General features: G+C 37.3%; 3 protein-coding genes across 7 annotated transcripts; 2 read left to right on the top strand and 1 right to left on the bottom strand.

Annotated features, from left to right (window-relative positions):
• Positions 1-7,320: 7,320 nt before the first annotated feature.
• LOC129743770 (ubiquitin-like-conjugating enzyme ATG3) lies at positions 7,321-9,516 on the top strand. 3 transcript variants are annotated; one of them, XM_055735927.1, is made up of 6 exons: positions 7,321-7,449; positions 7,539-7,725; positions 7,805-7,940; positions 8,010-8,362; positions 8,425-8,729; positions 8,793-9,516. In XM_055735927.1, the coding sequence occupies exons 2-6, from the start codon at positions 7,654-7,656 to the stop codon at positions 8,950-8,952; spliced, it is 1,026 nt and encodes a 341-aa protein (XP_055591902.1). In that variant the 5' UTR covers positions 7,321-7,449; positions 7,539-7,653; the 3' UTR covers positions 8,953-9,516. The 3 variants fall into 3 exon arrangements, with proteins under 3 accessions (XP_055591902.1, XP_055591901.1, XP_055591900.1); XM_055735926.1 differs by having other exon boundaries at positions 7,325-7,449; positions 7,517-7,725; XM_055735925.1 differs by having other exon boundaries at positions 7,367-7,725.
• A 686-nt stretch (positions 9,517-10,202) lies between these two features.
• Positions 10,203-21,560, bottom strand: LOC129743771 (calcium channel flower). 3 transcript variants are annotated; one of them, XM_055735930.1, is made up of 6 exons: positions 21,192-21,560; positions 20,119-20,239; positions 15,779-15,986; positions 15,607-15,714; positions 15,262-15,367; positions 12,712-12,907 (listed from the first exon to the last, which is right to left on the bottom strand). In XM_055735930.1, the coding sequence occupies exons 1-6, from the start codon at positions 21,192-21,194 to the stop codon at positions 12,860-12,862; spliced, it is 594 nt and encodes a 197-aa protein (XP_055591905.1). In that variant the 5' UTR covers positions 21,195-21,560; the 3' UTR covers positions 12,712-12,859. The 3 variants fall into 3 exon arrangements, 2 of the variants coding, with proteins under 2 accessions (XP_055591903.1, XP_055591905.1); XR_008736678.1 differs by having other exon boundaries at positions 12,767-12,907; positions 14,218-15,367; positions 21,192-21,556; XM_055735928.1 differs by lacking the exon at positions 15,262-15,367 and having other exon boundaries at positions 10,203-12,907; positions 21,192-21,554.
• Positions 21,561-23,540: 1,980 nt separating this feature from the next.
• Positions 23,541-24,407, top strand: LOC129743772 (uncharacterized). Its single transcript, XM_055735931.1, has 3 exons — positions 23,541-23,690; positions 23,996-24,049; positions 24,124-24,407. The coding sequence occupies exons 1-3, from the start codon at positions 23,676-23,678 to the stop codon at positions 24,208-24,210; spliced, it is 156 nt and encodes a 51-aa protein (XP_055591906.1). The 5' UTR covers positions 23,541-23,675; the 3' UTR covers positions 24,211-24,407.
• The last annotated feature ends 593 nt before the right edge of the window (positions 24,408-25,000 follow it).

The raw sequence follows: 25,000 nt of genomic DNA, 5'->3' as shown, positions 1-25,000 counted from the left end.
TGTGGGGCTGATATACAGAATTTATAAGTATTTAGGGGTTTAGGAAATGTAACCTCAAATTCTACCTTGCGAAATAAATATAGATTTCTTCGTAATCGCACTATCTGGCTAGGCCCACGTAAACTCTCAGGCGCAACTACTAACAGTAAAGGGGAAATTAAATAAGATGTTTGATACATGAAAAATTAAATAGTTACAATAGTTCTCTTCTTGCCACGTTCTATGTCACAGCGAAATGTTATACCAAGCAACTATGGAAACGACGGATGTCGGTCGTTGTTGCGTCTGTTTGTTTACCTCTGCGTCTGTATGCACTCTCAGGCAGGGTGCCCAGTTCCCAACAGTTTCTATGATAAATACATGTTATGTTTTTTTTTTGTTATTTTATGAACTGAATCCGAAACTTGTATCAAAATGTATTAGAGATTATAAATTAACAAAGTTGTGTTTATTCAAACTACTACTTTCGAAGAGTTTACTATCCTTATTTTAAATATCAGGAGACTATTTTTGCGGCACTATGCATTTAAATTTTCACTCGAAATAAGAAGCAACTAGAAACAAGAATTTTTAGAATCCATTCATAGTTCATTTTTGTCACCATTAAACTTAACATACTCAAGCCTTTCAATGAACTGAAAGCTTTCAATTGAAACTAATAGGGATTAGGAAAATAATTTTTAAGGTTCATCGTAACACTAGTCAAAAGTGTCTCCCAATCAATTCCTTCAACCCTTCTCCCAACCAATATTTTTTTGGTAGGATGCAGAGGTAACCTCGGTCCTAAAGCACAAAATAGATCTTCATCCTTTTCTCTTTCTTCCAATCTATCTATTGACTACTAGGACGTGGCCGGCGCTGTTATTGACGTTAAAAGAGAGAGCATCAGTTTTGTGCAGTGTGAATGAGCTGCTAATCCCAAGCACCATTCATTTGACCTCTGATCAAAATTGATGGCCTCGGTCAATCACGGAGTAGCAACCATTGGCAATGTGGAACTTGTTCTACTGAGCCACGCCAGCGATCGTGGACCTCGAAGTGATTGTTATCATATGTTTTTGGAACCAACAATGCATACATTTTCTACAACCATGCACTTCGGGTTTTACGGTTTAAGGTGGATGTGAGTAGTTAATCAAGCTAAGCTAAGCTAAGCTATAATTTGAGATATTTTAACATCCTACGAGTACTGAATAATAGCTCATTTAGATAGGAAAAAATAAGTATCAAAATATCTCATCTTGATATAATTTAGTTTTTCCCTCCTGATCGGGTTAACATATTTATGAATTACGAAGGCTTATTCTTAAATCGAGCATTTTTCAATCTCTTGGGGCAGATTGGATGGAAATGGTATTTTGAGATTTTAGGTGTGTGAAGTTTGGAAAAACTCGGACAACCTACAAGCCATCTCCTTACAACATTGAACCAGATCGCATGGCATGGCATGATCGCAGGCATAGCTCAGTAGAAAGAGTTCCACATCACCAAATGGGTACTACTCCGTGATTGACCGAGACCATCAATTTTGTTGATTGATCAAAAGAATTATGTCTGGGACAGCACATTCACTGATGCTCTATCTAACATCAATAACATCAATAACGGCGCCAGCCACGTCCTAGTAGTCAAATGAAAGATTTGAAAAGAGAGGAGAGAATGAAAGAATCATTTTGTGCTTTAGGATCGAGGTTACCTCCGCATCCTAGCAAGTAAATTGGTTGGTGGAATGGAAAAGGATTCGATCAGGATACATTTTTAACTAGTGCAATGATGTTAAAATGAAAACCAAATTTTGTTATCACACTCTCTTGTTTTTTTTATGATATTTAAAAATTGAATAAAAAAATATTCGAATGATGGTTCTATCATGTGAACAGTAAAAGTAATAACCCTAATTCTTAGAGAACCAGATCAAAATATTGCAATGTTAAGAACTAGGATGCTGTATAGGATAGGCAAATAATTGTTTTTTTAATTATCCTTCACAATTCATCAAAAATCGTATTTGGGAACCTTCACTCTTGTTTTTTCATATTTTACCATTTTGTTATTTTTATATACCTATATATTTTTGCGATTGACAAACTATTGTTGAGGAACTATATTTCAACATATTATTATACTGATTTTTACGATTTTCGATCTTGAAAATATTGAAATTTAACCTTCCAAAGCCGTTCACAAAATATCCGTTTCGGGAAAATTTGAATTGTAGTTTGATTTCGTTCTCCTGGCTGTAAATTTTAACCGATTTTTTTTTGTGGCGTTTAAATAGCTCGGGGAGCTGACGCTGGAAATGAAAATTAGAGATAGTTTGGAGAAGGAAATTTTAAAGTTTAGAGTAGGCAGCGTAGAATAGTAAGCGATTATGAGACGTTGGTTAGACCATCATGCACTTCATTATATCCATTCCGGCTGGATATGGACAGAATGCAGTTCAAGATAATAAACCAACTCCTCCTGATACCAGTTTGAGGAAGGACAAGGGTGGGTTCGAGACTGGCCTCTACTTACTCCCCAAGCATCTCACCTGTCGGCAACTTATGGGATTCGAACCCAAAAGTTTTTCTTGCCGATACCGGGAATCGAACCCAGTACGCCTGGGTTACCAGACTCGCGCCAGCCTATCCACTAGACCACATCAGCGCTACTTAAATTTTAACCGATTTTGATGATATTATATTCATTGTGTATAGGTAATTTAGTCTAATTAATCAACATTTCAAAATAAAGTCGATAAGTATTACCAGGTTATCAGAAACTGGTTCAGAAAGTAAAAAGGTCGGAAAAACAATTTTTTTTTTAAAATACTCATAACTTCTAACAGCTTCTCTGTATTTAAGTGTTTCATTGATGTTTGAAATAGTCAAGAATCCATCTATCCGACAATGCATAGCTATGTTGGGGTCCAATGAAAGTTTTTACCGCTATCTCAGATCTTCCGGTAGAAAAAAATCTTACTTAAAAAAACGACATCAAGTTTTGGCTTCTTTAGCTGAATTTCATTTACCTATGAACCGATTTTCAAAACTCAAATTTGATTTTTTTTGTCGCCAATTTGATCATCATTTTCATAGAACATATTTTGATCTGTCAAAATTACCAGCTCTTCAGTATATTGGAATGATGATAAAGAGGTTTTAAATGTGCGCTTCGGGTCATTTTGACCCGAACAGCTTTGGAGGGTTAAACAAAACTATTTGTATGATAAGCGTTTAAATGTTTGATGAGACAATCTACTAGGATGCATGCGTTACAAAAATTTGTTTTCAAGATTTAGACAATTTGAACGAATTATTAATAACGCTGCTCTTAATCAAATTAACGTGACCAGTTCAATTGAGAAAATGGCAGAAGGGAATAATTGCTTATCATTGAAGCCAGAGGGGGTCAGTGCATGTCGTCCAGAAATTTATTGAATTATGTTTCAAAATAAGAGTTTTACTTATAAGTCTTGTTAACGATTAACGGCACGTTCGTAAATTGATTTTTTGGATGATGTATTTTAGTCGATCGATTTTTTTCGGTACATGTCAAATCACTTTCCAATGCTTTTGCAGACATTTGTTTATAATTTACGAACGCCAGCATTGGTAATAAAAATCACTTCGATAGAAGAAATCAATTTACGAACACGCCGTAAGTATTGCAGAAAAAATAAAACACAAAAAATATGGATTGTTTATCATAAAATTTGAATTACCTTTAGCAAATCCAGCAGAAATGGGCTAGCGGCACACAGCACAATTTTGTGTGCCGGGAAACTACGACCGCCGGCAGCCAGCGTAACATCCACCAAGTCGCCATGGCACCGGAGCAACTGGACAGCTGACACTAGCGATGTCCCGTAATCACCCCACGTAAGGGAGTATAGTGAGTTTATCGGTAGCGACATTTTCGCTTTTCTTCTCTCTCTATTCTGTGGGTTATTTGTTTCCACTAACGCCTATCAATGAATGTGTAAGGGTACCCAAGTACGAGCAGCAGAAAACCGACCCGATGTCACCCTCTTGTTCAAAACTTCACAACAAAAGCAAGACCTGTTAACCTTTTGGTTTATTTCTTCCACAGCTACTTTTTAAACACTTCACTATCGCCTGGTTCAGCACAGTTCTCCGTTGACTGACTCGGTTTCCAGTGTATTCATTGAGGCCTTAAATCGCAGACTTATTACACCTTTTGAAATGAATGAAAAGATATGTTTAACAGTGTTGCCTGATTTGAGTTGAATTATTAGAGAGAATTCGAGAATAATTAATTATTAACAAAGTTAAAATAATGTTTAAAATACATATTCATTATATGTATCACAAACACACCTTTACTTTATTCAATAAATCGTATATCAACATAAAATGATGAAGTTCATAAATTTATGATTTTTCAAAAAATAATATGGATGAAAAATACGTTAAGATAAACTGGCATAAATAAATATCAAAACAGGTACAGAATGTGGAAATTTTCAAACTTCGGCTACAATTAATATTACTGCTATTGATCAAACAATTTGTCGAATAAAATTAAGGTCCCAGCAAAATGTAGATAATCAGGAAAAAGATAATTATTGTTGAACGTGTTGATGAACCATACAATTTAACAAAACTTGAGTTAGGCCACCCTGACCCTAGCGGTCCCACAAGAGGGACAACTTCAAGGGAAAAAAAGATCTCGGTGCTACGGTAAATTCAAAACAAGGATCTAGTTGTAAACGGAACACAGAAAGTAAACAAATACTTCATTGATAAAAATTTAGTTAAGAGAGTCCCATAAGAGACGCTCAAATTCTCTTCACAAATAATTAACTACAAATCTGGCAGCACTATCTTGAACAAAACGCTCCTCCCAGCAGTACAACGCTGTACTCCTGTCCCTCCTGCTCTTGACTCCTCTCATCCAGCTCACTGCAACTCGCGCGCTTGCTCATACGACCCGTATACCCAACTACAAAGACGACACGTCACGCTCTTCTCCCTCCCCGACAATCTCTTTCCTGGGGAATCAACTCAACAGATCAGAGCTTTTCTTCTTTTTCTTTTACTACGAGTTTTGGTTTTGTTCCCTCGCTTCAAGAGCTTCTGCGCTCGGGCCGCTCTCACAACTACCAATGGCTCAGCAAATTTCTGGCACTCTCGCTTACTCCCACTGGCTCTGCCAATCTACTCTTTTCGGTTTCGCTTTTCGTGATCACCCTGATCAAGAATGTGGTAGTGGCGAGTTCACCAATGGCTATTAGTGTGCGTGCAACTGTAGGCCACAGGCGCACCATCGAAAGAAAAAAACTGAACAGCGTTTTCTTCTTCCCCTACTTAAAATTTCGATCCAATTTGAAAAATTGAAATTTTCATTTAGGATGCTTCCCTGGCGTGGGTAAAATATTATTCATTTCAATTTATGGATGATGTTTTGATCCCCGGAGGATCTTCGGGAGCGGATATCCTGTACCACAAGAGCCTTCCATCTACTCTTGGTAGCTCTTTTCTGCTCCGGGCGCTGCTTCTTTTTCCTCAGAGGCCAACTTTCCCAAGATGTCTCTTCTCTTGGAAATTTTTTTTCTTCGATTAACCACAGCGAAATTTAAATTTCATTTACCGCACTAATCATGCCTGAAAACATTGTAATTCCACTAAAAACTATCCACTCGCACAAAAACTCACAATTGCCACAACTATTTCTGGCGTTAAATTTAAATTTTAAACTATTTCGACCCTAGGCTTCTGGCCAACCCGAAACTTATGAATTTCTGAAACGCGACGTTCGATGGAAAATTTGCTCATTTCTATCACACTTTTACCATTCGTCTTAAATACCGTAAAGATTTGTCCACTTCGGAACACCGAAAATACACCAAAGTGATCCGTGATCTCAAAAACTGTATGCTCAGACTGCTCTGCATAGAGCACAATGCTGCTGATTATCAAAACTTTTCTTCAGATTCTCAACTCAACTACCTAAAATGTGACACCGTTCACCAAATCCGACCGACTAAACACCAAAATCAAGATGGAGAGCGGAATACTCGAGCCGAGAAAGTTGCCAGCAAATCACAAAACCTCGACTCAGTTTTCAAAAAGAAGTATCGATGGCTTATTGTGAAAAAAATGTTAAAATTCTGTTGATGTTGAGTTAAATTGGTTAAATCCATTTACGTTGCATATTGGAAAAACCCATCAATAAATTAAAATTTTATAATTATTTCGTCCTTTGGAAAAAGTACAAGTAGCAAGGCGAAGATCCGCAATCCACCCCACTGTTTGCTGTGCTACCAGCAAGCAAGGCAGAATCGAACGGGAAAAGGTTGCTCTTCTCCTTCCCTCTGGAATGGAAGCAGCAACAAAAAGTACAGAAATCGAGCGGCAAAGAGCGCTTGCGAGAAAAAATCGATTGATATTTCGTTCGGTTCATTTTTCTGCCCAGCACGCAAAGCATGTCGTGTTCGTGTAGCGTTGTAGTATAGACAATCGCAAGAAGAGCAAAAGAGAAGAAGGGAGAAAAGCATCGAGACCGGATCCGATTGCCTCGACTCGACCGATGTGTTCAGTTCGTACGCTTTGTGTGAGTGTTGGTGAGATATTGAGCATAAAATTTACAGGGAGAGATCGGACACGGAGAGTATGCGTGGATTATTTTCCAGATGCTTCTCCCGCTTCTCCCACCTTCTCATACTATTGATCAATGCAGTGGTGTTCAGGATTTGAAAATTTTTATAAAAAAGTTCCTCAAAAAAGTTATTTAATTTTGGATAACAAAAACTAAAACAATAAGAAGTCAATCATTTTTTTATTATCACCAAATAAACTATCATTTGCTCATTCATTATCTCAAACGAAAAAATCCTCGATTAAACGTCTGACTACACTGGAGAATGGTGTGGCGATATATCGACTCATAATTGTGATAAATGGAAATAAAAAACCTTCTAACGATTTTATGAGTTTCGCTATAACAAATGGTATCAAAGTCCCGAGTACATCGTTGAGCGATTTTTCAAGCGTGTTGACTAAATCAACCGAAAAAAATTAACAAGCATGGTAATTTCTGAAGATAGCCGCAGAGAAACAAAGGTTGATTTCAAAACACATCGCTTTTAAAATACCTCAATTCAATGCAACGAGGTGCACTGACATAAGAGTTGATATTCCAATGTATCCGGGATACATTAAATTGCAAATGCTTCAACAAGTTTTTAGGAGTTTTCTTGCAATCAGATACAAAAGTCATCTGCACAAGTCCTGATTCGATAAATCCGATTTTCAGCTTCTTTTGGCAGCACTGTTTCGACAGGCGAGATTCTCATATGCCCGCGCTCAAAAATCATGCTCGCGAAACTACAACCATGGAGCCTGCACTTCTTCGTGCTTTCGGTCAGAAAAACAATCACTCTTGTCGGTCGGTCATCGGACAGCGAATATTTTCGTTCTCCGTGGCAGAAAAATAGTAGAAGCTGTAAGTAAACGGGGAATTTTTGTTCCATAGATTTGCTCTAACAATACTAGAAACAAACTTTCCACAGAGATTTGATAGAACAATTTCAGCAAAGTGACTCACAAAGGAAAGTTTGCCAGCGATTACGATACGATACGAAACGTCCAGCTCTGCAAAGAGAAATAGGTACCTACATCACAACACAACCTTCCTAATCAGGGGACAATGCAGAACGTGATTAATTCGGTGAAAGGCACCGCTCTCGGTGTGGCAGAATATCTTACTCCAGTCCTGAAGGTGGGTACTTGTGGTTCTCTGATATCAGAAGACTTGGACTTAGTAATGTATTGATTTTTTTTCAATTGTATGATTTCAGGAATCGAAGTTTCGTGAAACGGGTGTATTGACACCAGAGGAGTTTGTAGCGGCCGGTGACCATCTAACTCACCACTGTCCGACATGGGCCTGGGCGGTTGGAGATGATAGCCGGATAAAACCATACTTACCTAAAGGTTTGAAAAATATTGATTATCTTATTAGCACTCTCTTACCCAATAATAATGGAAAATAACAATTTCTAGATAAACAATTTCTCATAACACGAAACGTACCCTGCTATCGACGATGTAAACAGATGGAATACGTGGGCGAAGAAACTTTGGTGGAAGAGAGTGACCAGGACGGCGGATGGGTCGAGACCCATCACTTCAATCCGGACGAAGGCGCGTCCGGTTCGGGGCTGGAGGAAAAGGTCTGTGAAATGACACTGGACGGGTCGAAAGTTGACGACGTGGCTGGTGATATGGACGATCCTAGCAACTTCGAGGATGGCGGCGGGGATGCTGCGTGCAATGCTGATGACGACGACGATGACGGGGCAGCCATCGATATGGACGAATTCGAGGAGAGTGGTCTTCTGGACGAGGTGGATCCGGTAGGTCATCTGCAGACATTAAATTAAACAAAGTTCCTTAAAATATTCCAAATGTCTTACAGTCAGTAGCTACGGTAGCACCGCCCGAAGTGTCTGCCAAAAAGAACCCATCGGCAGAAGGGGCTGCTGCCGCCGGTGCCGAGGGTGATTCTGTAGTTCATACACGTACCTACGATTTGCACATCACATATGACAAATACTACCAAACACCCCGATTGTGGGTGGTGGGTTACGATGAGAATCGCAAACCGCTCACCGTCGAGCAAATGTACGAGGACGTCAGTCAGGATCACGCGAAGAAAACCGTAACAATGGAGGCGCACCCACATCTACCCGGGCCGAACATGGCATCTGTCCATCCTTGCAAGTAGGTTATCAACATTTGGTGTTATTTTTAAACCTTCCTACTCAACGCCCATCTAATTTTCAGACATGCTGACATCATGAAAAAGATCATCCAAACCGTAGAGGAAGGTGGCGGGGAGTTGGGCGTTCACATGTATCTAATCATTTTCCTTAAATTTGTCCAAACGGTGATACCGACCATAGAATATGACTTTACGCAAAACTTCAACATTGCCAACAAGTAAATGAAAGAAGGAAGGAAACCTAACAGGCATTGTTATTCAACCATATAATAAGAACATAAAGATATTATAGAATATTCAAATGAACAAGACGCAAGACGCTTTGGCAAATCATACCCACACACACACAAAACTAACTGGAATAAGAAAATGGATATTCCTACATAGGCTTGCAGAGTTGTGCCCATGTATTTTTTTGGAACAGACGTAACGTTTATCTCACCGAATGCTTGTTGTGAGGCTATTGACGATGTATCTATATGTAATCTCCTTGAGCGCATAATACCCATATAGATTTGGTAATGCAACGCAAAAACGTGGAATGGAATTGGCTTAATTAGTGCATGTTTAAAAATTGGTAACTTTCCTTTAGACAAGCATTAAAAAAACCAACTCAAATTCTCCAGACTCTACCTAGAATGCATTACGTCCGAGATGTCGTCGTCGTAAGGCTCGCCTGAAATTTTGCTTAGAGCGATCAATTTTAAATCATCTAGAAGAAGCAACAAGTTATTAATGTGTAAAGTTTGTTTTCTCGAGCATAATAAAATTATTTTCGAATTGTAACTACTTGTCGGTTGTGTCCATTGATGAAGGAAAGAAATCTAAAGAATGAGTGTGTTTCTTGACTATGCAAAGGCGTTAATTTTTTCCGCGTTAGTCGATAGCTAGGGCGCTATCTGCTAGTACTCTTTGGAAGGCATCAAACATAGAAATTTAGGTATGAAGATAATTTTATGTAAATTAGCTTAAAATTTAATTAATTAGATATTTTATTTTGTGTAAGGACAAAAAACGAAAGGTACGTTGTCTGTACAATGGCGTCAAATTGTCTGTGTTTCATGGTGCATTTTTTTACAATAAAATTAATAGCATAACTTAAGGCGCTTTCTTATAACACTCGATGAAAGATTGTTGTCTTGGATCATTACTTCACTTTTTAATCGACTAAATTGGGTTTTGTATGACAGCATAAATTAAGGCTCAATCGTTTAGTCGATAACAGAAATAATTTTTCAACACCAGTCAACTAACAGCGATATTCAATGTTGGTAGGTAGGATAGTAATAATTTGAGTTTAGATATTTAAAGCTGACACAATTTCGCAACACCGTCCACAATCCAGCAATGTTTACTCTTGTTAATGGACATTCACTGTTTTGTGAGCCCCCACCGCAAAAGGATTGTCTCAATGTATAGGTAGACCTACACGACGATATGAAAAAACACAAAAGCACTACTACTGGGTACAATTTCGGTTTTCCAGTTTTTCTATTTATTAATTGTCAGTATATTATCATACACAATAAATATATTATGTAAATATAATTTCTTTACATAATGATTTATTTTGCTGTGTTGTTGCTGTTATCTTTTTTTTTTTGCTTCACGTTAAGGGTATCCATTGTTTTTTTCTTCTTTGTTTATTATTGAACTTTTACACACATGTATAGGTTATTTGCAACAAGTTTTTCAGATCCTGCTTCCGATTTTGCTTTATCTGTAAACTATTTTATTTTGTTTCATAGTCTGAGTTGTGACAGGTGAATTTTATTTGGTTGTTTTTTCATCAAACGAAAAGTGGATTTAGGAAAAAAATCGACTGGTGTATTTCAGCTTTACAGGTTCCAGCGTATCCTGAGAAAGGCGAACAACTTTTTTTTGTATTCAATTAGGTAATCGATTCAACATTTTGAAATTCCAAACTATTTTCTCGATACGCTGATAAAATCATCAATTGAACGGGGACAAAACTGTGATGTTTTTTTAGAAGACTTCAATTTGGCCTTTCTTTGTCGGTTGGTTTTAAGAGGTTAAAATTCATTCACTGTAATTTGAACGGGTTTTTTGCCGGTGATATTTTTTACTGTTCTTGTGTATTCTTGTTGTTGAATGTGAGCAAATTGTTTTCATTTGGGGCTAAACTGAAAAGCACTGCGCAAAACCGAAACCGAAAATAGTCTGCACACAAAACTTGCCCCTATTTGGATTAAAGCTCCCTCCCTCCTCAACAAATGCTTTGTCCGATATGTTGATTTTCGTTATGGCAAAGCGCGTGCACAATGGAATGATTTTTATAAGAGTTATGTTTTTTTTTCTTCTCATAAATATTGCAAAGTTTATTGCAACTTTAATATAGGCTAACGAGTTAATGCTTTTACATCGAATCGAAACTGACTGCCAATTATTCGAGACGTGTTTACTTTTGAATCCATGGGAATGATTTCTGATTAAATTACTTAAGAAAAACAACATAAGGTAAGAGTAGTGAGCCCCGTCACTTTTTTCATCCGGTGATGGGGTCGTTTACTTTGACTTTTTTTTCAACTTGCAGTCTTCGCTTTAGTAATCATAATTTTTAATGTTACAGTTGGTTCCTATTACAAGAGTGCTTCTTCAATAATTTATACTACTGATTCGGCTTGATACTAAAGAATATATAAGTTAATTGCTTTGTATTCGCGCATTCCTTGTTTGGATCCAGGATCTATTATATAATCGACTAAAACAAGCGATCAGTAATAAATAAAGTTTGGCTAACTAATTTTGTTTTCCATTATCGGTTCTACATTTTCTAGTAGCTATAAATTTTAATTCATAAACGATAGTATAGTGCATATGGGTTTTTGGACACACAATTTGTGGGGATGTTCATTTAAGGTTTTCCTTTTTTCCTGATTTGTTTTAAATTGAAACTGCTAGCAACCATTACACATGTCTCACTTCATAAAAGTTTTGTCTTTCTTTTTCGGCTTTAGGGGATTCGTTCCGAAACTGTACCTTATCAGATAAAACAATTGAAAAGCGACAAGCGTGTATATGGGTAATTTAAACAATTCCATCAACAAATGTTTGACTTCATCAAAAGGATTAGCAGATGTTGAGTGACCATACAATTGATTAGAACAAAAGTTGCATAAATTGGAAAACATCTTATTGTGTTAATCATGAAGTTATATCTATTAATTCTTCTACAAAATAAAAAAAAATGCTCCCTACTATTGGGATGTTTCAACGAATTTCTGAATCTTAAATTTACGGTTGAACAACTGTTCGACTAAAATATGAAAACACAATCATTGAAGATTCTTAACAAATGGAAATAGTACCTAAGTGCCTAAGGTTGCCCAGATCACTCAACGCTCTGCTAGAACGAAACTTTTCTGTTGCTTCAGCACTGTATATGGAACATGCGAACATGCCACAATCATAATCTGCATGTTCGTGAATATCAATCGTTCAAACTGCACTAAATAACGCATAATTAAAGTTCGTTAATATCAACGAAATAACGACAAAATAATACCCTAATTATATACTAACTTATAACGGAGGACAGCTCAGTAGTAGTAGTTTGACATTTTCGTTCCTAATGCTTGAGGTTTTTTCTTCTTCCTTTTATCTTTCCGTATATACTACAATACAACTTCGATCGATGGCTTCGGAATCTGTCAACAGATTTCTGGGTGAGAGGGTACACATATGATGGGGAAAAACTTTTAGGCTTCCCGATTTTTTTTTTCGGGAAAGTAGATTTTGCTTGTAAGTTTTGTTTGGATAGATATCCTCTCGAAGGATATTTCCTTTTTGAAATCTCTCGTTTGCCTCCTAGAGCACAGCTTCCGACCGCGTCCTTGCGAACCTTGTTTATTATAACCTACTCTCTTCGCAAATGTTGTTTGTTGCTGTTGATCTCTTCTTATTGATTATATTGTTGTATGATTTTTGTTGTTGTTTGTTTTAATTCTTGTCTTAGGCTACACTATCGTACGGTGGTGGCATGCTATACGCGATCGGCTGCACGTTGTTGACCAGGGTCGAGCTCTGTTTGCTGTTCGGTGCTCCCTGAGAGCCGGGCACGCTGCCGCCGCCGCCGGAACCGGTACTGACACCGCCGGACCGACCCTGTTCAGCGGCCGAGGCCGCTGCCGCCGCTCGCATTTCCGTGAGTGACGCTCTGTGTTTCGGGGGAAAAATCGTAAAGAATAGTGGTGGTTATTCAATGTGCTCAACTATTCATATTCATCGAGTTTCTAAATGCAAACAATAGATAATCATATTGAAAAAAGTTCAAGCTACTAAATGCTACAATTATAATATATGATAAGCAGTAAATAATACCAAATAAATAAATAGAACAATGAACACTGAAATTAGATAGCGATAATCAGATAATCAGTGGATATATTCTCAAAAAGAAAAATAAGTTTAACAGGTTAAAAAAACTAACAAGAAACAAAATTAAATTACGAGGATTTATTGAGTTGTTTTGAGAGAAAGCTTTTGTTTGCCAAAGTTTTGCATAAGTATGTAATTCACTTTCTTCCGTATCGCTAATATTTGACTTGATTCACATAACGGTTCAATCAGCATCAATGCATAGGAGGTTGAATCAGCCAATGTGTTGGGTTGATTCAACAATGCAAGATTTCTGCCATGTAAATTATTATATAAAAGACCGAACTCGAAGTTGAGTTGGCCATGTCATGGAAGTTGATTCTATAGAAATTCACATAGCGTTCCGTTCATTCAACATTCTCTACAGCTATCACATATTTAGCAGGCATGAACGAAACAGCTTTGTGATTTTCTATACAATCAGGTTCAATAACTATGACACAGCCAAATGAACCTCGGGCCCAATCTTTTCCAGCAATTGCCAGTGAAAAAATATTGCACTGTTTGATGTGGATATATTAGGTACCACAAAAAGGAAGATGACCTGTGAGTAGGCAAAATACGAAATCCAAGCATATAAAAAACATGCCTTATTGTGTCCTACGGAGAAAAAAAAACAACTTGCTGTTTCAATTGTGTGTAATTGAGTTAAAGACGCTAAATTTTCATTGAAAAACTTCCAAAAATGCCTTATCTAGCATTGTCTAACCTCTTCGCGTGAAAAACCTCGTGAGAAGGAAAGGGTTAACCCGAATCTTCGAGTGAAAATCAAATTTTAAAATCTATGGAAATTCAACTTTTCTTTTTCGGCAAATAACTATCAGTTATTTTTGGACAATTCATTGGGAAAGATCATTTCTAAGAGTAACCGATTTAAATTCCATGAAAAGCTGAACTAATAACAATGTTTAACGATGTGTAACTCGGTAGGTAACATATTATTAGCGATTTGCGGGGTTTTTGGGTTATGCGTAATAAAGACAAAATAAGGATTCATAACAAATTAACTATGTACTGTGTTAGTAAAAAGCATGCACAAAACACAACATAAACGTAATTAGATATTCTTCATTACTAAGGGCACTGTACCTACGCGTATTATTCCTAACAGGCAGTTTGAGTAAAACTTGTCTTACTAGATAAATTATTCTCTGTGGTTACTCTAATAGCATTTTTTTCTGTATATGTATTCTGTATGTGTGTGTTTGGTGTAGGTATTCTTCGGTCGTCCGTTTGCTACATCCACATTCCAACGTGTTATCCCAACTATTTTTCTATACTTATAGGTATGTATGTACGTGTCGTGTCATCGGCATCGGAAGTAACTCTCTCCGATGGTCTCCTCTCCTAACTCTATTGGCTATCGATAGCGGTTTGAATACAATTTGTCCGTTATTTTCTTCATTCCAATCTTCAACTAAAATGGGCACGCAACAATGCAATTATCGTATGGGTGGTTTTCCTTTTACTACTCGAATATATTGGTTTATGATTTACGTTTTTTTTTTGTGTTCAATAATATGTCGTCATTGTATTTTGTTGTTCTGTCCAACGTTTAACTTAGCTAGAGATTTTCTTATTTATTCGTTTTCTAGTTTCATATTTCCTTAGAGATTAAATTCATGATTTGGTTTGACTTTTCAATATTTCTTAACAATTTGATTTCAATAATGAAATTTCTGTGTGTGAATGTGTCCGTGTTCGATTAGTGGTAGTCTTTTTCAGTGCTTTTTTCATTACTTTTCAGTATAACAAATAGCTCCTTCCTCGACGGTTTTTATCCTTGGCATGATCGTCGATCGTCGAGTGACATTACGTTCCGCGCGATTTTTACCCTTTATATTTGATTTAATGGAGATTGTTGATGTTCAAGTTTCTGAATTGTCAGTGTGTTCTTTTGTGGAAATGTGAATTCTGGTGATTTGTTAGTGTTTCCGTTGTTTGATTAGAAATTTCTGTTGTTCTAGGTTAGTTCAGGACGTCGAGCAGTTAACACAACGCGATACTTCTAGGTTCAATGGTTTCTAATGTGTAAGATTTTAACGGTTTGGTATTAGCTTATGTTTTGCTTATTAGAGGAGTGGTTTGTTATTTCTAGTTTTTTTAGCGAGTGGTTTATGTTGGACGCCATACGTCGGGATCCTCCATTAGAGTCGAATGCTGATCCGTTGATGGAACGCCCTGTACTGGTGACATCGCGTTCGGGGAGGCCATGGCTGCCATGTCCTCGCGGGAGCCTCTGCTCGGCGAAACGTTCGAATTAAGGATTATCGTATTCACACACGGGTGCAGAAATGTTAGCGGCATATGAGAGGTGAGCGAAAAAAAGGAATAGACAGAAACCACACACACGATGTAGATTGTTAGTTCTTGACTTCCCCTCATGTTTTTGTTTAAATTTTGACGAACAACCGATGTTACCTGATCTATTTGGTGTTTTATAAAGTTCTTGAAATTTACAGAAAAATTTGTACTCACTTTTTGCCGAGGGCCATCATTCCATAGATCATACCGGTCACGAAAATCAATCCACAGCCGAACAAACTTCCCAATCCGAGACACAGGATTACAGGTGGGATGGCAATCCTGTAAGATGAAACCATTTCATGCGTCAATTGGGGTCAAAAATTTAAAGATTTCAAATACTTACCCGCAGTACAAGGCGGCCCGGTTCCAGTACGGCCGCTGATCGGCCTTCTCCGCCACCTGCTGGACGTAGTCGATGAATATGAAGCAGCACGGTGCCTCGATTGCTAGCACCACAAAGCCGGCCAGTATCTGCAGGATGCCACCGACTAGGCAGCCGACGTCCCCGAGCAGAATGCCGATGCAGTTGTACAGTCCGAACAACACGGCGACTGGAATAGATACGAGAAGGGAAAAATGTGAATAAGCGCTTGCAAAGGTAGGAGTGACTAATGCCGTTTTCGTTTTTTTCACTGGCGCGGGGCAAAACTGTCTCAGAATAAACAAACAGAATCGTCACCCGGGACGATGCAAATATATGGTTGCTATAGTCAACTTTATGCTGACCCCCAACACTGACAACTTTTACGGGTTGCAACCGCCTGCTTGAGGATCCAACCTCGGGCAAAACTAGTGGACTTCTGAATTAAAAAAAGAACACAATAACAGCAGCTAGGGCAAAACTCGTGGATAACTAGGTTGCCACTGGCAATAAACAAAAACACCATAAATGAACAAAATGTTTTTGTGTCAAATTTGATCATGTACAAAAATTACAAAAATAAAAATTGATGTCTTTTACACACCGAAAAAAAGGATTATCTTTTACAAAAAGACAAAATCGACAAAACTTACTGAAATTTAAAAACAACCAAATATTTCCAAAAGGACAAGAACGATAAAAATGTCAAAAATCTCTTAATAGGTATAAATTGAGGCCCTCAGAATCAGAGGGGAGGCAAGTCCAAAATCATCAATTTTGGGTTAACTATATACACCTAACGGTTCTTAATGTTTCAATGTACAGTGAGGGGCAAAATAAAGTGTCCAAATTATTTTTTTATCATTTCTTTTATTTTTCTGGTTAAAATTCACCGAAAACACATCGTAATCTTTTTTAAAATGTTGTTTATTATGTTCTTTTCAATTTTTGTGAATGTTGCGCTGGTAAAAACAAAATTTCTGATAGAAAAAAAAGGTAATATTCCAAAAAAAACAGGGGCCAAATAAAGTGTCCAGATCGGTACAGCTTCAAATTGATTCAAACTGAAGGCAAACAAGAACGATTTAATAATGGGTAGGCCTCCTTCGGCCTTCAACACCTCCTGCAAGTGCTTTGGTATACTATCAACAAGGTTGTGCAAGTGTTGTGGGTCGAGTTCCTTCCACGCATGCTCCATGGCATCAAAATAAGTATGTTTAATTTGTCACACCAGTCTTATCAATCAGAGCATCGAGGATGGCCCACAGATTTTCGATGGGGTTCAGATCAGGACTTTGTGGGGGCCATTCAAGGGGTTTGATGCGGCAGGAACGGGAAAATGACTTCATCAGATTGGCCGTATGCTTCGGATCGTTATTCTGCTGTAAAACGAAGCGCTCTTCGAGGCCCGTCTTGATGAGGGATACCTCGAGGTTTTCCCGCAGGATATTGGAATATGACTCAGCTGTCATGATTCCGTCAATTTTTACCAAATTGCCCACCCCACCCCAAGAAAAGCACCCCCACACCATCACGTTACCTCCTCCGTGCTTGACTGTTCCTTCGATATGGCGATCTTGGAGCTCCTCACCCGACTTGCGCCACATATGATCCCGCTTCTTCCGGTTGAATAGCTCGAATTTGGATTCGTCGGCTCACAACAATGTTTTCCAGTACTCGAGCCGTTTATCAGCGTGTTCCCTGGCGAACTTGAGACGCTTAGCCTTGTTCACCTGGCTGACGAAAGGCCTTTTCACTGCGATCTTTCTGTGGTAGGCCGATGACATAGTGAGTGCGATGCGATGCGAACCGGCAAATGCGATTCAATGCGGCGAACCACATTTGATGAAAATATATGTGAATCGCTTAAACCTGACATACTCAACGCGGCGAAGCAGATGTCAGTTTGTTCCGCCGGTCGAGTTCGCATTGGCCGCGTTCGCCAATTCGCATCGCATCGCTCTCACTATGTCATCGGCCGTACTCCTTTGCATGGATGCGGCGACGGACAGTACAACGCAATACCGAAAATTGGAGCTCTTCCTGTATCTGCCGGATCGTTATTATTGCGTGTTTCTTCACTTCAAGAATGATTTTCTTGTCCGTTCTGGCATCTGTCTTGGGCTACAGTCCTTTCCTGGGCGGTCCATCTCCGATCCGAACGTTTTCATCTTCTTCATGATTTTTGATATCGCTGTCTTGCTGGTTTCGTAGTGCTTGGCCACTTCCCGGTGCGTTTGACCGTTATTCACATCACGAACAACCAGTTTCCGGATGGACAACGGAATGGAATCAGAAATTTATACGTTCTCCATATTTTACGACTTATTCGAATGTAGACACCTGTTTGAATACTCCAGAGCCAAGCCAGTTGTTTATGAAACGTCAAAATACACAAAACAAACAAATTCGAGAGGCCTCGCGATGGAAACTTATCGAAATTATTTTGATTTTTGAGTTGGACACTTTATTTTGCCCATTTTTTTTTTTTTTTGGAATATTAATTGTTTCTTTTTTACCAGCGCAACATTAACAAAAATTGAAAAGAACATAATAAACAATATTTTAAAAATGATTACGATGTGTTTTCGGTGAATTTTAACCAGAAAAATAAAAGAAATGATAAAAAAATAATTTGAACACTTTATTTTGCCCCTCACTGTACATCTGGTGCGAAACTCGATTTTTTTATAATTTTTTTGAACACTATTTCTATTGAATTAAAACTGCTCGAATTCGAAAGATATTTGAAAAAATAATCGAGTAACTTGACAACTTTGAAGCGCGTTTTCTCGAAACTATCAAATAGGCACTTGGACCCCTCTGATCTAAAGCGCCTCAATAAGGCTGGAACAAATATCAATTTCTTCTTTTGTCACCCAACCCCCCCTCTCCCCTTCGAAATTTCCAAAAAAAAACCCGAGGGGGGAAATAAATGAAGTTTGAAGTAATTCATGTAAATTTCGATAAAAAAAATTCCAATATCAATAAGATTACAAGACCAAAAACCAAATTTATGAAGATGGGAGTTATTTCACCTTTTGTTTTCTTGATTTGATTGAATTATTCGATAAAAAATTACTTGATTTATAGGTTTTGTGCAACGATATAGTATGCAATTATGTTGCATACAAGCTTCCGTGCAAGTTATTCCAATTTATTTGTTTTTCGAATTATATTGTCCCCCCCTCGCGATGTTCCGACTACGAGTGACAAAAGAAGGATTTGAAATTTGTTCCAGCCTTAGTAATATGACAAAAAATGGAAAAAAAAAAAACGTGACAAGTATGGTTTAAGCGACAAAAAAAAACATTATGAAAATAATAAAATCACATAAGAAGTCATAATAATAAAAAAGGCATATTTGGAAAAAAAATTATCAATTTGTCAAGTTCAGAAATTAGTTTTTCAATGCTTTTTGTATACCAAAAATCAATTTCTGTAAATAATCTGTGTTTACACCATTCTTTTTTTATAGGTTTATAAGCTACCTGACTGACCCGGAAAAAAAAACAGAACGGGGGACAGAAGAGGAAACTTTACACGAGAGTAGCGTAAAAAATTAAACTTTCGTCAATTTGTCAAGTTCAGAAATTAGTTTTTCAATGCTTTTTGTATCCCAAAAATCAATTTCTATAAATAATCTGTGTGCTCACCATTCTATAACCAATGTGGGTTTTTTTTCTGTAATCCGCGTGTCCGAAAACTTATCTTGAAAGTTGTTTCTACCTTTCTGAGAGAATTCCATCTCAGTCATTATCTGTATTGTTTTTTTTCGTGATTCATACTAAGGTCGTTAAACCAATGTTCGAATTGTGGTTTGTCTTTTAACATTGAACAAGGAAAAATCATGAGTTGGTAATAATTTGTGCAACGCTACCCTAGGGTCAATTTGCGACAACGAGTTCTACAAAACTTAGTTAGGTTGGTTGTTCCGAATAAGAAAAGCTTATCTTATCAGAATGAGAGCTTAGACGCGAAAGCGCAGTCTATGAATGTAGCTAGAATGCGGGGCAGAATGCAAACAACAGTTGTAAATTGAGTTGCTGAATGGGTTGACAAAAAAAACGGAAACAAACAACGCAGCTTCTCGAAGTTGTTCGAGATTTTGGTTTGAAGTTTGGAAATGTAGATCAATTTTTCAATGGACGAGAAATTTTTCAATTCTAAATAAACAATTGGCTCCAATCTTTCTGGCACAGATAATTGATTTTTTTCGAGAATTTATTTGACCTTGATTTGACAAAGAAATTTTTGAACTTGAAAGGTAGTAAAGGTAGCACCTTAATAAGAGGTAGAAATTTGAGAAGAAATATACTTACAGAATCCACCGACGATCCCAACGGCACGTCCTCCGTACTTCAGATGCCATGGCACATCGTCCCTGGGTACATTGTCCTGGCCAGGGCGGGCCATCAGCCCGGCAAGTCGTTCAGCGAAAGACTGCAATAGTAAAATAAGAGTTTAAAAAGGTATCATAGCGTTGGACAATTTGATGCAAAGAGTAACGACTACATTCAAGTCTGAACCGAAGTTGTTGATACATTTTACTGATGAAGTATAACAACTTTAATACAAGGTGCCTCATTATTTTACATCTTTTAATGTAAATCGATCAGGTACCCTTAATTATGTCCAAAAGGTTAAAGAAATCCCATAGAGGTAGCAAATGTTTAAAAATTTCATAGTATTTCTAGATTTATTCACATAAGAGTTTGTTCGCCTTATCATTGCTTTCGATTAATCATCGATTCCTCGCTACATCATAAACAAAATAGTAACCACGTTCAAGTATCTTTTCAAATGTTTTTTTTAAATAGCCAAAAATCTACGTAGATAGCGCTGGTGCTATCATAATACTCATCATATTGATCCATCTAGATGAATTTTAGATACTACCGTGGTGAGCGCTATTTGGCTAATATCTACATGCTAACTTAATTGAAATTAAATTTTCCTACTCTGAAAGCTTTTGCAATCATCCTATAATATAAAGTATAAAATTTTAGAATTGATTATTTTCTGTTTTTCTGTGGCTTTGATCTGGTAGAATAATACAGAAGGTAATACGAATAGAAACATCTCTTCTCTCGTTGTGTTAATTAATGAATGTTACACGTTGTTTTTTTTTCGGTGAATGATAAAACAGGTAGGTAATATCAAAAATCACAAAGCAAGAGTTCATACACCTCACATTTCACCACCCCCTCCATGGGCAGAGAACGAGAAAAAAACCGCAAGTTCTTCGACCAAGGAAGGGGCGTACGGTATACACGGACAGAAGCCGCCCGCTCCAGCCCAGCCAGGGGGAAAATAGGTAGGAGAAGGAAGACGAGAGAAGAGAGATTGGCAAAACGAAGCAAGGAGGAGGGTTCAGAAATCGATCGGCTCTTACCATATCTGCCTGCTGGTGCTGCTGCTGTGATATGCCAAGTGATGTAAAAGTTCGGAATCTACCCGAATCGGATCTGGCACGGTAAGCAAGCTGGCTTCCAGGAATCCGTCGTCGGTCCGGTATCGGTTAATCCCGTTCGACGCGAATCACAAATTGCCGTTTGTTCCGTGGCAAAGGTTTTTCCGAACAGTGATGACAAGTGCAAGTTTATTGAGAGTTTTCTCCCACAATCTGTACTGCTGGCTGACTGGCAAAGTGTGTATTAGATTACGACGGTTCGAAGACTCGCACAACACAGAGGAAAACTTTTGACTGCTGGCTGGCTCTCAGTCAGACACTCGAAGATCGCTCGCTCCGTCCGATGGCATCGGTTCTGTTCATGTTTCTTTCATCTGTTTTGATGATTTCACGTTGGCAGCAAAAATCGATTCTGACATGTTTATCGCCACTGAGTGAAAAAGAGATTACATTATTGAAAAAAAATTAAGCAACCATGAGATTGTTGTTTAAAACTACTTATTTAAATATTGAAAAAAAAAAACTATTTATGAATTGATACAATGTAGAAACACCACTCATAGAAGTGATAACAAATTTTATGCACTAACAATATACAGAATGATTCAACAAAAGGTGGTGCCGAATGCTGAAACAAACTTATTTATGGTTGATACGGCTATCACGAAAAAATAGAAATGTACAGTTGTTTGCTAAAAATATCCATTTGGTTCTTCCATGTCCATTTATCACTGAGCATATCATATCATATATCTGTTGAATAAGCCATGATGTATGGTTGAGTCAGCAATAATGCCGACATATATGTTTGATTTGAGACATTTTGGTAAACCTTTTTGTTTTGTGGCGTTTAAATACTTCGGGGAACTGACGCTTGAAATGAAAGTTAGATGATATGTTGGAGAAGAAATTTTAAAGTTTAGTTACACCATCATGCACTGCATTATATCTACTTCGGCTGAATATGGACAAAATGCAGTTCCAGATGATAAACTAACCCCTCATGACACCAGTTGGAGGAAGGACAAGGGGGGTTGAAGACTGGCCTCTACATACTGCCCAAGCATCTACATACTATGGTTGTTGGGCATTCAAAATATTAAAAATAAAAAGGACAGATATTCTCACCAAGTTACAGGACACCATCATCAGCTGTTGATTGTTAGCTAAATCCTCGGGCTGAAAAACACATCATGCGAAGCCATCGTCCGGGTCATATGTTGTTGTCCGAGTTTTTCAAAACTCGACGCTCATGGTCATTATGAACCAAACCATTTGTCGGTAGTGCATGCCACGATACATGAAAAGAAAACAGAGAACAAAAAGAGAAGAGAAAAAAAAAAGAAAAAAAAGGATTTTAGTTCATATCATTTATCAATATGGTAAGGATCATTTGACAAGAGAAGAAATTGATATTTGTTCCAGCCTTAATAATAGAAGTAAGCTACATCACAGAATCATGCAATTTTACCAAAATATAGATAGCCTGTCTTACCGTTAGAGAATCGCTGTATACTACCTGCCTCACATATCTACTTTTTTAATGAGATTTAAAAATAACCAAGAATGTTTGCTTTGAACGATATAAATAATACTGTCAAAACAACACAGGAGAAAGATTTATTTCACAAACCTAAAACCACAAAATATCCTTTTCATCCAATTAGCCCCCAGTGATTGAAAAAAGCTAGATTAAGAATAAGCCTTGGTAATTCATAAACCGCAAATACACATCCACTGGAGCATTTGGGAGGAGAATGGTATTGAAATATGTTAACCTTCTCTTTTCTAACTTCTTGAATATATCTAAAAAAAACTGCACTTCCAAATGATCTGAAAAATATAAAAGAATATGAGAAAAGGTTCATAAAATAATAATAATAGGTAAAACAATTATTTCTGATCAGACCACGTTGACCTTGTGATTGAGCTTTAGTGAAACGCCGCGGAACTGGCATCTATAGGGGTTCCGTTTCACTTATGGTTGGAAGTGATCGATTGATGCCTACAGTAACATTGAACTGAGATAGTATCACTAAACATTTATGTTGCTATAAGTCAAGGTATACCCATTTATATCAAAGTGATATAGGTAAATGAGCACTCAACCATGCCCACGGGATTTAATCGATGTGGGACAATTGTGTTTAAAAAAATGGACGGTAAATTTGTCCAATTAACAAAAAAAAAATTTTTTTTTCAAGTTTAAAATTTAAAAAATCTGTATTAAAAAAATCGTTTTTTATTAGAATTTATTTTATAATTAATTTCTTAATGGTCGGTGGTATAAGAAACTTTAAGAAATTTAGAACCCCACTTTTTCCGCCTACCAGAATCATCATTATCATCGCAATCATCAACAAAACAAATCACCAGCTGCCTGCTCCGTTTTTTGGATTTTTTTCCTTCCAGCTGGCCACCGTTCCATACAAATCTGTCAAAGTGGATTCATTCGGCGTTTCAGATATGATCAAATTTCTGGTAAGTGTTGGAGCATTTTTTTAAGAATGGCAAAAAGTTTTCCAGTTGAATAACAGTTTTGAGAGGTTAATTATTTTTGTCTAAGTCATCGGTGTCTTATAGCCGAAATAAAGGTTATATAATTGAATGCTGATGACGAATCTATTTTTATCTTCATGATCTGACAACTAGCTTTGTTTGAGATGATTTAGATTTTTGTATGTCACTTAGCTGATCAAATAATTTTAAAACAACCTAGACTATCTTAGAAGTTTTTTCAAGAAAAACAAGACATATTACAACTAAACACTCTCTATACTTTTCAGCTCACATTTGGAGCCGGAGTCTACACGGGAGTGTACCTCTCCCAGAACTTTGAGGTACGTGTGATTTCGACTGGGCAGTGATAATCCTAATTTACCAAGATCACGTGTGAATTTCGTTTTGTTTGCAGGTACCCCGAGTGGACGAACCCTCTAAGCTATGGGAAAGAACCAACGACGCAATAAAGGATTTTATGGATCAACATAAAAAACCATGAAGCTTATGGGAATTTTGCTGGACGATATTTAACCATCATGTTTTGTTACTTTAACATTTGTCAACTAAATTGATTCACTTTTGAATATTTTCGTTTTTTTTTATTAATTTCGCTTTCACTACCCTCAAATCATCATGTTAAATCTCATGGTTATGGTTCGTTATTAAGAAAAATGTTAATAAAAAGTTAGAGATTAAGATGTTTTTGAAGACAATGAACTGAAAGAACAAGCTGTGAATTATTTAGGTCCTACTTTAAATTCTTCAGGGGTTATAAATTGTTGACTCGAAGGAAACGACCGATTTTAAATTTTCAGTAGTACTCACAAAAAAGTAATGAACAAAATATTGTTTTTAGCTTCACGTGTGTATACAGCAATTTCTTCGTGGTAAAAAAATTTACTACTATCAAAGAGACATTCTACCCGTTAATGTTGCAATAAACATGCAGATATTTTAAATCAAGAAAACTTATTGATTTTTCTTGGCTGTAAAACTAAGAAAGTTTTTAATTTAATTCAATTATTTTACAGGAACGTTCTTTTGTCGTATTTCTCAAAATAATTTCCGCAGAATCAGAATGTTTCAAAGGTGTAATATTCCTTATACATATTTACTTAACAGTGAATTAATTTATGAATTTTGGTTCGTAAAATGCAGCTACCGGGAAACGTTTCCCACGCCCAAACTTACCATTTACAAAAACGACATACCACCGCCGGAGTATTCCAACCGAGCTTGTGGTTCCACGAAGGCCAACCAGTCGGACGCGTGTGTCGGAAGCAGGCCCA

Source organism: Uranotaenia lowii, chromosome 2 (assembly GCF_029784155.1).
Source record: "Uranotaenia lowii strain MFRU-FL chromosome 2, ASM2978415v1, whole genome shotgun sequence".
NCBI lineage: Eukaryota > Metazoa > Arthropoda > Insecta > Diptera > Culicidae > Uranotaenia > Uranotaenia lowii.
The sequence above is the reverse complement of the archived record's forward strand: the minus strand, read 5'-3'. Positions and strand labels throughout refer to the sequence as shown.

Bases quoted from the DNA above. Each gene is read 5' to 3' on its own strand.
- LOC129743770 (XM_055735927.1), top strand. From the start codon at position 7,654: ATGCAGAACGTGATTAATTCGGTGAAAGGCACCGCTCTCGGTGTGGCA. The intron at 7,726-7,804 runs GTGGGTACTTGT...GTATGATTTCAG, and splicing joins ATCTTACTCCAGTCCTGAAG to GAATCGAAGTTTCGTGAAAC. The intron at 7,941-8,009 runs GTTTGAAAAATA...AACAATTTCTAG, and splicing joins AAAACCATACTTACCTAAAG to ATAAACAATTTCTCATAACA.
- LOC129743772 (XM_055735931.1), top strand. The intron at 24,050-24,123 runs GTACGTGTGATT...TTTTGTTTGCAG, and splicing joins ACCTCTCCCAGAACTTTGAG to GTACCCCGAGTGGACGAACC.
- LOC129743771 (XM_055735928.1), bottom strand. The intron at 15,987-20,118 runs GTAAGTATATTT...TATCTATTCCAG, and splicing joins TGGGATCGTCGGTGGATTCT to TCGCCGTGTTGTTCGGACTG. The intron at 12,908-15,606 runs GTGAGTACAAAT...CCCGAAACACAG, and splicing joins ATGATGGCCCTCGGCAAAAA to AGCGTCACTCACGGAAATGC.